Here is a 17,307-nt window from a genome sequence, read left to right on the forward strand (position 1 = left end):
GCTTTACTTTTACCTGATAGTGTAATCAACAAAATCTGTGGAATAGAACACAGTTACATTTAACTTCCTAATTGATGAAATGGTATTCATTTTGACAGTAAAATGTCCCTTTTAGTCATTTATTCATTCATAAAAATAGTTCTATCTTTTTAACCAAACATCTTAATATGTAGTTTTATCTGCTTCCTTATCTGACATGACAATATTTGGCAGTTTATAAAATTCTCAGGTTACATAAAATGCATACTAGTGTTACATAGGACACTCTCAGGGGAAAAAAAATTATATTTCATCATGAATAAATTTAACATGATTTTAACAGTGGATTTGGGGGGAATTTTTTTTATTCTCTTATGTATTAGCATATATACTGGAAACTAGGCATTTTTAAGTTCTAGATACACAGTATTTTCCTGCAATTGTGAAAAAACGAAATCTTATGCTAGAAAAATAAATACATTAGTACATTGTTTCAAATTTTAAAAATCAACAAATTGGGAGAAGGCTCTTCGTTGCTCTTCGTGCCCGCGGGGCTGCAGCCATCAGTAGCCAGGACGCGGCTTACAAGCGCGTCAGGGAGCTACGGAGGGAGCAGCAGTCCCATGTGATGCGCTTCCTTCTCCGTTTGCTGCTGGCAGTACCGCCAGCTCCCTGCGCTCCACGCCCCACCCCACCCGGCCCGATAAAGTGTGCAGGCCGGGATACAAGGCCAAGCAAGGCTATGTCATATATCGGATTCGTGTGCACCGAGGCCACAAATGCCCTGTTCCTAGGAGTGCGACCTATGGCAAGCCTGTCCTTCATGGTGTTAACCAGCTCCAGTTTGCGCGAAGTCTTCAGTCTGCTGCGGAGGAGCAAGCTGGATGCCACTGTGGGGCTCTGAGAGTCCTGAATTCTTACTGGGTTGAAGATTCCACATACACATTTTTTGAGGATATCCTCATTGATCCATTCCATAAAGCTATGCCAAGGAATCCTGACACCCAGTGGGTCACCAAGCCAGTCCCCAGCACTGGGAGATGCGAGGGCTGACATCTGCAGGCTGCTGGAGCCGTGGCCTTGGAAAGGGCCACAAGTCCCACCACACTATTGGTGGTTCTCGCCGGGCAGCTTGGAGAAGGCGCAGTATTCTCCAGCTCCACCATCACCGCTAATGTAAGTAATGTTTGTAAAATTCTTACCTAATGAACAATTTAGGACAGTCATGTCTGATTAAAAAAACAAAAAAAAACAAATTTCCCAGTAAATAAATCAGCAGAAGTCCACATCTAGACAATGTTTTAAAGAATACTGCTAACTAAGATGGTCATGGCAAAAAATAAATTGAATAAATTTTCATATAATATAATTTAAAAGGCAAATATATAGATAAAATTTAATATAAAGCCAATCACAAAACACAATAAATTTGGGAAGAAAATGCCTACAAAGATAACTAATGTATTACATTTTAATGAGTTTCAATGCCACTTTCATTCATACAGTAAAAGCATATTTTACTATTAGAATACAAAAACAAAGAGAAAAACAGAGTTGATTTTAATAGAATATTACAGCATAGAAACAAATTTAAATCTAATATGTTAGAATAATACCCCAAAACTCTGTTTTTGATTGGCTGTAGAGCCTAAAGTTTTGGGGGTTTTTTTGGGGGAAAAACTACTGATAGGCTATAAATCTTGAAACTTTGCAGTGCTGTTCTATGTTGCTATTCTCTGCCTAAAAACATGTTTATTGTTACTGAATTTTCTTGTCCTTTGCATCCCTCGCCTTTTACAGAATGCTATTTCATCCATGGTAAATGATTTGGATGAAGATCATCTATAGGCATATTTTTAGAGAAAATATCATTTTTATAATATTTTATATTATTTTTGAAATGGCAAAATACATTTATTTGCAAAACTCAACATTTCATTTATCATTCATTCACTCATCGCTTATTTAACATTACCGCATGCTATTGTGTGAAAATATAATGCTGATCGAATGTGTCTTTAATATATATCAATTAAATATATCTTTAATTTCAACAAAACCAAAAAAGTGCAACTAGAATAGATTACTAATTTGCAACATTTCATTACCATATAGGCCATCTAGCTACTTATGTTCTTAATTAAAAAACAGTACTTGAGCCCTGGCCGGTTTGGCTCAGCGGTTAGAGCGTCGGCCTGCGGTCCCGAGAGACCCGGGTTCGGTTCCCGCTAAGGGCATGTGCCTCGGCTGCACTTTGTCCCCGGCTCTGGTCAGTTGTGCGGGTGGCAGCCACTCGATGTGTCCCTTCACGTCGATGTTTCTCTCTCTCTCTGTTCCTCTCTCCCCCTCCTACTCTACCTGAACAAAAAATGGAAAAATGTCCTCGGGTGAGGATAAAAAAAAACAACAAAACAAAACAGTACTTGAATCTCCAAAATATATATATTTTTTTCTTTTTTTAATCCTTCCCCAAGGATATTTTTTCCATTTATCTTCAGATAGAGTGGGAGGGACAGAGAGAGAAAGAGAGAGGGAGAGAGAGAAACACTGACATGAGAGAGACACATGAATTGGTTGCCTTCTGCAAAACCTCAATCAAGGCTGGGGACCTAACTGCAACTGAGGTATTTGCCATTGACTGGAATTGAAACCGCAAATCTTTGGTCCGAGAGCCAATGCTCTACCACTGAGCCAAACTGACCAGGGCCATTAAAGTACTTTTTTCTTTTCTTTATTGATTTTAGAGAGAAAGGAAGGAAGAGGGAGAGAGAGAGAGAGAGAGAAACATTGATGAGAGAGAACATTGATTGGCCGCCTCCTGCATGTCCCCAACTGGGGACTGGGCCCACAACCTGGGCATGTGCTCTGACTGTAATCAAACTGGCGACCTCTTGGTGCATGGGTCGATGCTCAACCACTGAGCCACACCAGCTGGGCTAAAGCACTTTTTAAATGATAAAGCATTATACAAATATTTTCCTCATTATATATCCAGTAATATCACCTCTGCAGTGAGGTTACCAAATAATGCAATTACGAAGAAGGAACTGGACCCACTTTAAAAATTTTATCACTCTAACCTTATAAATATTTTTACTAAATAACTGACCTAAGTACACGATAGTCTAATGTTGTAGATTCAGTTACTGGCTCCTATTTGTCTCTCCTTCCTATCCTTACACCATTTACCAGGTGACTCAGCAGTTCTTGCCCCTCTCCTTTACTTTCTTGGCCAATGGGATGCTGGTAGACCAGACCTGATGCAGACGAGGCTTGAAATGGGCTTGTGTAGCTGGGCTTGCACTCTTCTCTTTTATCATCAATGTCAAGACTCATGGAGCAGACCTTGACCCAACCTGTGACCAGCTTATATTGGCCAACTCCCAACAAACCCATAGACACGTGAACATGAATAAATTATTGTTGTTTTAAGTCACCTCTCTTTTTTATTTTAGAGTGAGAAAGAGAAAAAACAAACATCGATTTGTTGTTCCACTTATTTATGCATTCATTGGTAGATTCTTTTTTCTTTCTTTAAAATTTTATTTTCTTTATTGATTTTTTTAGAGAGAGAGGAAAGGAGAGGGAGCGACAGAAACATCGATGAGAGAGAACATCGGTTGGCCACCTCCTGCATGCCCCCCACTGGAAACTGGGCCCACAACCTGGGCATGTGCCCCTGACCGGGAATTGAACCGGTGACCTCTTGGTGCATCGGTCAATGCTCAACCATTGAACCACACCGGCTGGGCAACTGGTAGATTCTTGTATGTGCCCTCACCAGGGATCAAACCTACAACCTTGGTGGTTGCTCTAACCAGCTGAGCTATCCGGTCAAGGCTAAGTCACCGCTTTTAGAGATACTGTTATACTGTATTATTGTGATAATCGCTGATAGGCTAGGTGATTATATAGAATATAATATATTTTTATGATTCTTAGTTTAAAGAATCGTCTTCAGGTTAGATAACATAATCCCTAGCCACTGATTTTTGTCATTTATCTAGCAATAATCAATGAACACCAACTATTAGCCAGGGAGTATTCTAGGCCCTGGGCTAGCTAAGGGTATGTAACACTAGTTGCAATAATAAACAATGGTATAATCTCAGTGGCTTATTACAATAAATTTTTATTTCTCTCTCTATAAAACCCTATGACGATGTTCTTTGATGGAGGACTCTCCTGAGTGGATCTCTTCCAAGTATGAATTAGGATCCAGACTCCTTCCATATTTTGATGCCATCATGTTCAACATGCACCTTTAATGTAACCTCAGAAGAGGAAGAGAAATGTGGGGAAGCATATTGGACACTTAATTCCAGTCTCCCAGAAATGACACAAACTCCGCTCGGAAAACTAGTCATATGTCCCCTCACGGATGCAAAGAGGCTGGAAATCGTAATCCTTGGCCAACTAGCTACTTCCCAACAACAACTCAACACTACGAAAAGGGAGAATAAATCTCTGGTCGTTAGTTAAGCATTCCTACCTCTACTGGGGAACAGAACACACCATGATTCCCAAACTCATAGAATTTTTGTTTATTGATGGATTATTTCAAATCAGATGCCAAACTTATAAAGATAAAATATCGTTCTTGCCTTCAAGAAACTTAGAGACATTGAAAGAAAGAAGAAATCCACAAAAATAATTATAGAAGAGGATAAATGCCATAACAAATGTAAGTATGAGATCCAATATTTGCACAGAGGAAGGGATGACTAACTGCTGGGAAGATGTTAAGGAAGGCTATATTTATTTGAGGGGGCAATGCTTGAGCTGAGTCTTATGAGAGAAATAGAATCTTGCCAGACAGACGGAGGAATAGGGGAAGATGCTAAGAGGAGAAAACAACAATTTGCATGATATAATGGCTGAGAGCCTCTTTTTTTATAAAGCTGTGGGGTAGTGTTGAGGGCAACAGGGACAGAGAAAGCACTGGTATCTCCAGGTGGTAAAACAACTTCTTGCTTCACATATAAATTTAGAACATAAGTTTCCTATTTTGAGCAGCCTTCATTCCCATGAGCCCTGATCTGGAATCATGTTCACAAGAAGACATGTGCAATGCATGATCCAAGCAAGAGACTAGTACCGGAGGATAGAGAGTACACGGAGCTGACAACACAGGGATGGCAACACCTAAAGAGTTAGAGTCAGGTAAAAAAGAAAAGAATACTGATTGACAGACTCTCTCCTCACAGTTCTAGTCAGATAAAATAGAAACCAATAAATGATTATATAAATCAGGAATCAAGATGATCCAGTAAATATGCATCAAACCCTTTACATTGCAGAGAATATAGTTTTCAAATCACCCACAGAAGAGTTGAAAAAATAATACATATTAGCTAAAAAGACACACACACACACACACACACACACACACACACGCACGTACAAACTTGAATAAGTACTGAATAATAGGCTTACTAAAAAGCAGTAAGGCCACATTTTTTGACCACCAAACAATGCAACTAAAAATTACTAACAAAAGTAGAAAGTAGAAAAATTTGGACACTTTTCTAAATAATCATGTGTCCAAAAGAAAATCAAAACTACTATTTAAAATACAATACTGGGATTCAGCTAAGGAGTGAATGAAGAAAATTCACAGCTTTTAATGCTCTAATTCTAAATTAGAAGGAAAAAATACAAAATTTAAGTTTGTGACATAATGTGTACATGAAATTCAAGAAAACAATAGAAGATTATTAGAAGGATAGGCTTCATTTAGACCTATCTGATCCCAAACCTCTGCACTTAGCCACTATGCCTTGCTGCTTCCTGGTCTTTAAATTAGTTTATGAAAGGAGATGAAGGGCTTTGTCCTCTCCGCTTGTTTCTACCCAATCCAGTAAGACTGTTACAGAGACGGTTGCCTGATTTTTCAGGCCAACCTTGAATAGGATCCAGTGAAAGAATAAGTGAACAAACGAATGAATGAATGTGAAGAAGAGAACAGTATTCGCAAACATTTGCCATTGTTCTTTGTTAATCTCCTTTAATGATAATCAAATGTGAACTGTCACTCCTTATTACAAGGTATAGAAAAATTACACACCAATCATTAGCATTATTAGGCCATTCCCTTAAAAGTCAACATGGAAAACAAGTGATATGGTTTGAATAAAGTAAAGAAAGGTGAATTTGTCAAAGTCTAAAATACACTAGTTTACGTTTAAATATCAAGATTTAATTCACCACCTGGTTCTAAATTTAACCTTGTTACCCCTTCTCTGCTAAATGTGTTAAGAAATCCATGTGAATTTATATAATAGACCAACTAGCTGTAAAATTCGATGAGAAGGGACTGGTCTGCCCTGTTCACAGCTGTAAGCGCTACATATAGTGTTCCTTAATAAATACGTGTTGAATTCATGAATAGTCATTTCAATTAGTGAGTGATGCCCAAAGACAGATTTTAATATTCTTATACTGATTTATATTTTATTTCCGTGTTCTTCATTGTTATGGGACCTCCACAATTAAATTTAAAATGACAAAATTGAGTTGTAACAATTAAAAAGTATTGTCAACATATTCTCGCATTTTTAAGACCTGAAAATGTTTTCCATGTAAATATTTCTTGAGAAAGGCTTACTATGTTAGGTAGATTGTCTCATTTACTTATAAACTTTCAAAACTCAGGTTCTACTATATGCAAATTCTTTATTTCCCTTCAACTTAGTGACCAGCATTATCAGCCTACTTTATTTGTCACTGGCCCTGATGTTTTTGCCTCAAGCTTTAACTGATTACATTCTTTGATTTCCTTGCCCTAGTGTCGATTCCTTTTTAACTACAGATCTTAAAAGCGACACTAGCTGCTTTTTTGTACTGGGGGTTTTTTTCCCCCCTTCAGGATAATTATATTCTGTTGTGCCTTTCATTATGGTGTCTTTTAGGATCTTCTAACCTTGTACACTCTTGGGCTCTATTTAATAGAGAGCTCCCTCCTCCACTCTCCACACTAAACCATGCTCATTAGGTTTCTTAATCCTCCATAATTTGCTTTCATGAAATTTTATACCTTCCAGTTGGTATGTTCCATGAGTCCATTTCCTTAGTATACCTGTTCCAAGCAGCCCAGAATCAACAAGCACTAAACATAAGCTTATTCACATTCTGAGCCAACATGACTCTAGTCATGTTAGTTCAGGGGGGAAAAAAAATCTTTGTTTGGAATGTTTATGGACCATGAAACTATACCATTTAACTTGGTATTTCATTTTCTCACTCAAACATTGCCTGAGAAGGTTAGGACCACAGAATTAGACACCAGGCACCCCTGAACACACAGTTACAGGCTTCAGGTTTTTCTTGGTCAGAAAACTCTTAATAGAACAGAAATAACAATATCCTGATGTTATGTAGTGACTAGTAAATTCCGACCATATCTTTGTTTCATACTCAGAATTCAGAAGAGTAGAACATCTTTTTTCAGTTATTCTGCAAGAGCTCTGCTTTTCCAAATGGGTTGTTTCTAAAAGACATGTGCATGTTCTTGAAATCTGACTACACAGCCAACTCGGGTCTTTTCAGCAGTTCATCCTTTGCATTCTCTTCTATTCTGCTCATCACCAGCACTTTTGCTGATGGGTATGTACAGAAAGGCCAACAGAGCATATATATGTTTTTGTTTTTAACTTCCTAGGGATTTGGGTTAAATTAAAAAACAAAAACAAACAAACAAAAAAACCTGTTAGTGAATGGAAAGAGTTAATGAAGTTTAAAGGTGCCTAGCTTATTCAAGCAAAGTTTACACTTCAACCCTGCACAAGTTAACTTGTGGTCCTCCCCATCCAAGTGATAGAAAGCAAAGCCAGTGAGTTCTTTATTTAATTGGTTTGCATCCACACACTGACCTCTAGGGCTCTGTTTACATAGCCTACCATGCAATATGCTCCACAGTTCTCTGCCTCTTTCAAAAGCATGTTTCTCCTGAGATTTGATATATGGCTTTCATGTTTAATCACTACATTAAACTCGATGCTCTGCTTCCTCCAGCATCAACTAACTTCCCTTCTTGGGAGGTGGGGAGAAGAGCACAGCTTCTTGCTACTTCTGAACATAAAAGGAAGTCTGTTTTACTCTATTAGTAAAGTCACCAACTACACGCACTCCTAGGCAAGCAGCACTAATACATCAACGAGGAAACAGCATTAAAATGGAAACCTTTTAAAAACTCCTTTAGAAAGAGTGCTCTCAACTGGCAAAGCCAAAAACTTTAGACAACTGATTGAGTTATACTAAACCAACAGAAATGGAGTTTAATCAGTATATAACACAGTAGATAGAGGACACAGCTAGATGGCAACTAAAGTTTAAGTCAAATTAATCAACAATAGAATATTCCTTGAATTCCCAGGTCAGAAAATCTCTGCCTTCTGGTTGAGGTTTTCTTAACTTTCACCACAAAAATAACTTTCAGCTCTTTATTTATTTATTTTTAAATATTTTTACTGATTGTTTTCGAGAGAGAGAAAGGGGGAGGGGGAAAGAGAGAGAGACCTCAATGTGGGGGCAGAGCATGCCCCCTACCAGGGATCCAGCCCCAAACCCAGGCATGCACTCTGACTGGAAACTGAACCTACAGCGTTGCAGTGCACAGGACGCTGCCTACCAACTGAGCCCCGCTGGCCTTGGCCAGCTTTCGTCTCTCTCACTGAATGTGGACATAATAATGCCACAGTCTTTCCATAAGAATGTGTATGTGACCCAAATTTTGGAGATAGATAAAAATCTCAAAAAATTAATTGATCTCTTTCAATAAATCAAGACAATCTATAATTTCCAGGTTTTAATTATCACATGAAATGTATGTATTTTACTTTAAAACATTTCAAGCAAAAAAAAGTGGAACAAATACAGCAAATTATTACCAATAGTAAAATCTACATAATTATTGGTACTCATTATACTGTGTCGTCTAGTTGATATGTTTTATCACAAGCATTTTTTGAAACTGAAAAAAAAAAAATTTTATCTATGGATTTGGTTTTGAAGACAAAAATTGACACATTTTTAATAAGACAAATTTAAATCACGTTCTAGGTTGATCATTTTGGTATATATTCAACAACTGACATTTTTTACCATGTGCTGACAATGACAACTTTCCTTCCTTCCTTCTAAATCTGACTCCACAGCCTGAAACTCTTTTACACAAACTGCAAATGTATAATAAGCTTTGCATAAGTTGGATTCTTTACTTGAAAAGAAAAAATGCTCTGTGTGTGTGTGTGTGTGTGTGTGTGTATAAATTTACTTTGAAATACTTTCCTTTATGGCTAGTCATTGACCATAGTATTTATTTTTAAGGGTTTCTTTTCCTTAGTAAGATGGCATCTTCCTTCACTTAAAAATCTTACATGGTCAGGAACACTGTTACAGCTGTATATAACATTAAACAGAGTTAGTTTATTTTCTGTATTTGATGAACAATAGAGAATCTGAACCTATTAAAGTCATACATTTAATTGTTCCAATATGCTACCTTATTTCTAACCAAAATTTGCAGGATATAGAAAGCCAAAGAATGCATTTCTAACTTTCTTTGTCATGATTCCTTCATTCAATAGATAGTAAGCTAAAAGAGTTTATAAGAAAAAATAATAATCGTTTTTTAATTTGAAACCACCTAGATTCCACAACATATTTAAACTCAAAATTTTAAAAATAAATAAACTTTTAATCAGTATTCCTCATAAGATTTTTCAGAGTACAGAACTTTATAGTTTTCAAAGACATGCAGATGTTGTCCTTGATGGACATTAAAAAAAATCAGGACTTGAAAAAAATCAGAATCATGAACAAAATCTTTGGTCACAAGAGTGAAAGATGTGTGTCTGTACAGATGTTATAACTATTTTCAGAATAAATACTAACCTTCACTATAGGAATTTAGCAGCACACTTAAATTTGGATTTGAGAATTTAACAATAAATTTTCTGACTTTGACAATAGCTGCCTAATATTTCAGTTTTGTACGCCATTTCCAGGTTTTACCTTCAAAATGAACCTAGTGGGCTTTTTCATTTTTAAAAGCTATATTCCAGATCCCAGAGCCTAAAAACAGTTTCTGGCTTGATGTTTAAGGAATTAAATCAGATCATAACAAAGTTGGTTCTTAATAAATATTTGGTGACTGGCAATGATAAAAGACGTGCAGTTTTATGTAAAAATTCATTCTTCATCAATTTTTATTCATTTATTTTTATTATACTTACAGATTTTAACTAGTAAAAATGACAAAGATTTTTCACCCTATTTTGAGTCACCTCCTACAAATCAATTAAAGAGTCAAATAGTTGATACAATCCACCACGCCGTTAGTCTCCATATAGTTGATATTATAAATCAGAAATGCTTATCACATGTAATTCAGAAGCCCAAGAACACACAGAATGAAAAGATTTCTGGAATCACAGTTCTCAAATTAGGTGAAATTGTTAACTGAGATGTCTAGACTTCTGTATTTAGAGTCTCACCAAGTTGGAGAAATTCATACATCTATACAATAAAAGAATGAATAAGCTTTGAAGAAAAAAGCATGTTGGCTCCTTAACACCACTATCAAAAAGAATAGTACTGGTTCCCTTGTGAACATAACAAACAAAACCTTTTTTAAAAAGTTAAAACATAATGGGACTCAAACAAGAGAAGAAATGTTACACTCTTAAATTCAATAAGTTACATATTTTTTCTGCAAATTATTTCTCCTGGAATGGAAAATTAATGTTTATTTATCTATTAACAGTTCACTAAAGAGCATAAATCCTTTGCATCATACATGAGGTCATTTTTGAGCTTTAATTATAAACATCATCAGAAAATCCGAAGCTCACAAACCTCAGCAAGTGACATAAAGACACAATGAAACATAGGGTTATATGGCAACATTCATCCTTAATGAGAATAAAAACCTAACAATGAGGCTGATATGCCACCGTTTGTGAACATGTGAATTTTGTCTTGATAGATACAAAATAATGGCTTAAGGTGACCTTAGTTTTCCATTACCCGCCCCCACCCCGAACAAAACAAAAAGTAAGTCATAGACAAATATCTATTACTATTGGCTAAAACTCTTTATAGTTTGCTGAATTAGATGTATCTATTACCTACATTTGATGACAAGTCACTTGCAGAGAATCTTCATATTATTCAGGATGCTTTGTCCACTGAGAGACTAATATCCTATTTTGTGCAATGATTAAGTACAACCCTCACCTCTGCTTTTAAAATGAAACTGCAGATAGAGAGCATTTAATGCTTATTGCAGAACTATCAAGAATCCCAGAGTGAACATCTCAAGTTATGATTCCAAGCAGCTAAGAGCTCTGCTTTGAGGTGGGGTTCATGTTTTGAAAAGAGACTGCCTCGTCTGTTTAAAATCAAAATGGTTCTTGATCTGATGAATTACTCCTCAGAGAATAATGTAAATAAAATATACTCAGAATAACATTATTAATGTAAACATACCTGAACCAGAGTCAAATTTGGTTTCTGACCTGCAAAGGGAAAGACATTTTTTACAATATAAAAATTGCTTGTTAAAGAATAACTGTTATTTTATGGAGAGGGTGGGGGGTAGATGCAATAGTCACAAATTTCAGTACAATGGTCAACAAGTAAATTAGGTTTTTAAGTGTAAATATATGTTTATTTTAACCATTTTAAATGCATGCATTACCTTACGTCCCCTAAACATGCACATATCCATAGAGATAGCACAGTATGGAAAAGATATTAACTTTTTAGTTTGTTTTTGAGAGAAAAAAGGTAAATTATGTTTTTTTAAAAAAGCACTCAGTCTCTACAAATTAACTTGTTTCAGTAATATAATAAAACAATAAAAAAATTTAAAACTATCCTCTTGACTTATTAAAGATTTTTAATTATTCAACACCAAATAATTTTTTACTAAGTTCTTCACAGAGTAAATGAACCTAGTAACCCCATATGTTTAATAAGTAGGAGAAAAAAAATCCAAGCGCTTGTGGGAACATTATGTTTCAGATATAGGTTAATACTGGTTGTAAATTCAGAAGCCTTTGAAGCTCTCCGTTCAGCTGTGGGAAAACGTCTGCTAGGTAATTACTCTCAAGATGCTGCTGGTGTGCTGTCAAGCAGAATTAACCCTGAGACTAGGCCTATCTACACAAGCCCCTCTAAGACAGCATTGTCTATATCTACTCTCAAACCAATTAGTGGGCATGCTCCAGTCGGGTTTATATCACACATTAAGAATCCACAGTATATATGTTCACAGCTGCCACCCCAAGATACAAGGACCGGCCAGCAGGAGTCCTGTTAAAGGATGTTACATTGACAGAAGATTTTTTTTTCCTAGGGAAATGTAGTTAACTAAGTGGGAAAGGAGATTTCTTTGAAATTATGCCAGGGTACCAAAGCACTTTTGGAAGCGGTAGCTTTCTTTACCTAAATTAGCATCAAGAGAAGTCATCAAAGGGGAGTGGGGGAGAGGATAAGCAAAAAGCAGCTTCTTTTGTCATAAAAATTTATTTTCTCAAGTATTCCCAAATAAAGTTTCACCTGATGTTTAAACAAAATCAATCACTGTAAGGACAAAAATTTATTGTTATAACCACAGTTATCAATAACCACCCAGTAGACAGCTTCAGACCATGTCAAAGCACTACCACCCAACCACCTCCACAAGTGACACACTCAAGGAGTGGACTCAGTGGGTACCAGAGCCATGCTAAAGTAAGTCTTGCTCTGTGTGTTAGGCCCCTGCACAGCTAATCCTCCAAGATAGTTAGAGATCAGTGGTCAGTGGGTACAGCCAGTCCTTGCAGCTGATCAGCCTAAGTAAATGCCTCCCATTGACGTGCCAACTGCAGTCAAGATTCAATTACAACAGAAGGGTGTACAGTTCACATGAGACTTGCACCACAAGGGCCCAGCAGTGATGACCAGGGAGGCTGTGCCACTGGACCCTACAGGACACCTACTACAATAGGCCACCCTAGGAAGCCTAGGAGACATAGCAACTCTACCTAATATATAGAAATAAACACAGGGAGGCAGTCAAAAGACAAAGAAAGATGTCCCAAATGAAAGAAAAGAACAAAACTCCAGGAAAAAAACTAAACAAAATGGAGATAAGCAATCAATCAGATGCAGAGTTCAAAACACTGGTTATAAAAATGCTCAAGGAACTTAGTGAGAACTTCAAAAAACTTAAGGAGACCTCTGAGGAACTTAGTGAGAACATCAAGAGCATAAAAAAGGACCAGTCGGAAATGAAGGATGAACTAACTGAAATAAAGAATATTTCATTGGGAATCAATAGTAGAGTAGGTGAAGCCAAGAAGCAAACCATCAATTTGTAATATAAGGAAGCAAAAAAACACCCAATCAAAACAGCAAAAAGAAAAAAGAATCCCAAAAAATGAGGATAGTGTATAGAGCCTCTGGGACAGCTTCAAGCATACCAACATTCACATTACGGGGGTATCAGAAGGAGAAGAGAGAGGGAGAAAAAAATTAAAAATCTATTTGAAAAAATAATGACAGAAAACTTCCCTAACCTGGTGAAGGAAACAGACATACAAGTCCAGGAAGCACAAAGAGTCCCAAACAAGATGAATCCAAAGAGGTCCATACCAAGACACATCATCACCAAAATGCAAATAGTAGAAGACAGAGAGAGAATCTTAAAAGCAGCAAGAGAAAAGGAGTCCGTTACCTACAATGGGGCTCCCATAAGACTTTCAGACGATTTCTTAAACAAAACTTTGCAGGCCAGAAGAGAGTGGCAAGAAATATTCAAAGTGATGAAAAGCAAGGACCTACAACCAAGATTACTCTATCCTGCAAAGCTATCATTTAGACTTGATGGACATACAGAGTTTCCCAGACAAGAAAAAACTAAGAGTTCATTACCACCAAACCATTATTATATGATATGTTGAAGGGTCTTCTTGAAAAAAAAAAAGAAGATCAAAAATATGAACAAACAGCCCTGGCCAGTTTGGCTCAACAGTTGGCACATCGGCCTGCGGACCAGAGAGTCCCAGGTTCAGTTCCCACCAGGGGCACGTACCTAAATAAATAAATAAATAGATAGATAAATAAATAATTTTTTTTTAAAAAAGGACTGGAGGAAACTATTACAAAAATATAAACAACCAAAATGACAATAAATATCTATCTATCGACAATCAAATTTACAAACAAAATGAACAAGCAGAACAGAAATATTCTCATAGATACAGAGAACATTTTGTTGGTTGCCAGATGGGAGGGGAGTTGGGGAAATGGGTGAAAAAGGTGAAGGGATTAAGAAGTACAAATTGGTTGTTAGACTAACAAACCTCAAAGGGAAGGGGAGTGGGGGTTGGGAAGAAATAAACCAAAGAACTTATATGCATATATGCATAACCAATGGACACAGACAACAGTGTGGGGAAAGGCAGGAGGGGGGCGGGAGTGGGGAGAAGGGGGTCAATGGGGGAAAGAAGGGGGTACATCTGTAATATATGCAACAATAAAGATAAGTTTATAAACAACACCAACAACAACAAAAAAAACAACAATTGAAGTTAATACCATCAGTTTGAGAGGTAGGGAAAATTGACTCTATGTGTATAAGTTCATTCACGTTTCTATCAGATTTCACATACACCCATTTACATACACAGGGACACAAGGTACTCCTGTACATATCATGGACTAATCTCTAGTCATAAATCCTCTTTAAGAAAATAAGTAAATATAAATAGAAACAAACAAATGGCAAGTATGAAAAAGAATTCACACGATGCAGATTATACAAGACAAGCAAGCATTCATTCATTCCAAACACATTTCTTAGGTGCTCATTTTCAGTAGTATATTATGTTAGAGGTAAGGAGATTAAAAATGCATAAAATGAGGTTATATAGGGTATAAGATGCATAAATGCAGTTGTCTCCACAGAAACCCATTTTAGCCCTTGATCTCATACTTACATTTAAACTTAAACCTATTCAATCAGTTTCTTTGACAATAGCCGAAAGATGGCAAATACAGCATAAACTGTTACTGTCTTCCTACTTCCATTTCTCCCCTTTTTAATTTTAGAAATAGAATCTCTGAGTTTTAGATGGGTATATGGCTGCCTAGGTAAGATACTTTTTCCCAGCTTTCCTATAGCTAGTTGTACCCATGTGACTAAGTTCTTGTCAAAAGGATACAAACAGCCCTGGCTGGCTTGGTCAGCAGTTAGAGCTGCAGTTCTCAACCTGTGGGTCGCGACCCCTTTGGGGGTCGAAAGACCCTTTCACAGGGGTTGCCTAACGCCATTGGAAAACACATATTTCTGATGGTGATTCATAACAATAGCAAAATTACAGTTATCAAGTAGCAATGAAAATAATTTTATGGTTGGGGGTCACCACAACATGAGGGACTATATTAAAGGGTTGCGGCATTAGGAAGGTTGAGAACCACTGAGTTGGAGCTTCGGCCCACAGACCAAAGGGTCTCAGGTTCAATTCCAGTCAAGGGAACATACCTGGGTTGCAGGTTTGCTCTCCAGCCTTGGTCAGGGTCATGCAGGAGGCAACCAATCGATATGTCTCTCTCACATTGATGTTTCTCTTTCTCTCTTTCCCTGCCTTCCACCCACCCTCCCTCCTACTCTAAAAATCAATGGAATAATATCCTCGGGTGAAGATTAACAAAAAATAAAAATAAAATAAAAATATATAATTTTAAAAAGGATACAAACAGAAGTGATGTGTAGAACATATGAATCGTGCCCTTAGTTATGCACCCCTCCCCTTCTTCCTCTCTTCTACCCAAGACTGGAATGTAGATGTGAGTCCAGCAGCCGAAGCAGCGGAGGTAGAGCTCATAGATCATGAGAGAGATGCTGATAGAGCAACAGCCTTTGGCCCCCCCCCCCTTGGGCCAAAGGTATACACACACTGGTAGTGCCACGTCAATCCCAACTGTGACCATGTTTAATCCACTATTATTTTGGAGTCTTGTCAAAACAGTTGTAATAATACCGTCACATTAAAAAAGTCTGAAACTGCCCTGGTCAGTTTGGCTCAGCGGTTAGACCGTCGGCCTGCGGTCCAGAGAGACCTGGGTTCGGTTCCCGCTAAGGGCATGTACTTCGGTTGCAGTTTGTCCACAGCCCTGGTTGGGCCATGTGGGTGGCGGCCACTCGATGTGTCCCTTTCACGTCGATGTTTCTCTCTCTCTCCTCTCTCTCTCTCTCTCTCCCTCCCACTCTACCTGAACAAAAAATGGAAAAAATGTCCTCAGGTAAGGGTAAAAAATAAATAAAAAATAAAAAACTCTGAAACTAAAACTTACAAATTTTAAACTTGAAAAGATTTTATGAATTTAAAAACCATAAAAGATAGATGCTAGGAGAATTTAAGTATTATTATTACTTTTTAAATAATTATAATATCTACTATACATATTCTTTGGAAAATAAAGTTGTAGATTTTCAAAAGAGGACAATTTTAGTCACTGGTTAGTGTGCTCGAGTTCCAGACAAATTTGTAAAACTACTGTTCTCTGTTTACAGAGAATAACCCGGTGTCCATGAAAGTTTTGTGTATTGAAGTCAAAAGTGTTTCCATACTGTCCACTTGAAACCAATGCAAAATAATATTTTTTAAAAGTTTGTATTTATTTTTTAAATTGTATTGACTCATGAGGAACCCACAAAATCTCAGAGAACACTGTTTTTTGCTTAATATTCAAAGGCATTAAATTTTTAAAAATGGGAATCATGCCCGGCTGGTGTGAGTCAGTGGTTGAGTGTCCACCCATGCACCAAGAGGCCACCAGTTCGATTTCCAATCAGGGCACATGCCCAGGTTGTGAGCCAAATCTCCAGTGGGGGGCATGCACGGGCGGCCAATCAATGTTCTCTCTCTTCGATGTTTCTATGTCTCTCTCCCTCTTTCCTCTCTCTCTAAAATCAATTTTTAAAAAGAGGGAATCATGTAAGTATGAACTACAGGTTAATGAAGTCAGTATTGCAAAAGTTTTCAGACTACATATAGGAGAGTGCAGGTGCTGCTCTTACTGCTTTTAATTGATGTCAACTAAAGATTCTAGCTACAGAAGATTATTAGAGGGAAGGAATAGAAGGGACAGAATGATTTTTGCTTGTCAGTACATTATATATGGCAACTCCATACCAAAAAATTTCTAGGACCATCTGGGTCAAATAACCTGTCCTGTTGTCGCCTTAAAGCACAAAAATTTTTCAGAAATTCCAATATTTCAAGATCCTACTTATAAGTCTAAGTATTTCTTCTTACCCCTACAAATAATTCAAAG

General features: G+C 37.1%; 1 protein-coding gene across 2 annotated transcripts in view; it reads right to left on the reverse strand.

Moving 5' to 3' along the window:
- MSRB3 (methionine sulfoxide reductase B3) overlaps nucleotides 1-17,307 on the reverse strand; it is a 170,322-nt gene that overhangs the window by 59,787 nt on the left and 93,228 nt on the right. For both annotated transcript variants that reach the window (XM_036250649.1, XM_036250648.1), the window contains one exon: nucleotides 11,470-11,498. In XM_036250649.1, the coding sequence (XP_036106542.1) occupies nucleotides 11,470-11,498 (29 nt within the window). The remainder of the gene's footprint in view (nucleotides 1-11,469; nucleotides 11,499-17,307) is intronic.

This window comes from Molossus molossus, unplaced genomic scaffold, assembly GCF_014108415.1.
Source record: "Molossus molossus isolate mMolMol1 unplaced genomic scaffold, mMolMol1.p scaffold_m16_p_10, whole genome shotgun sequence".
NCBI classification, from domain to species: Eukaryota; Metazoa; Chordata; class Mammalia; order Chiroptera; family Molossidae; genus Molossus; species Molossus molossus.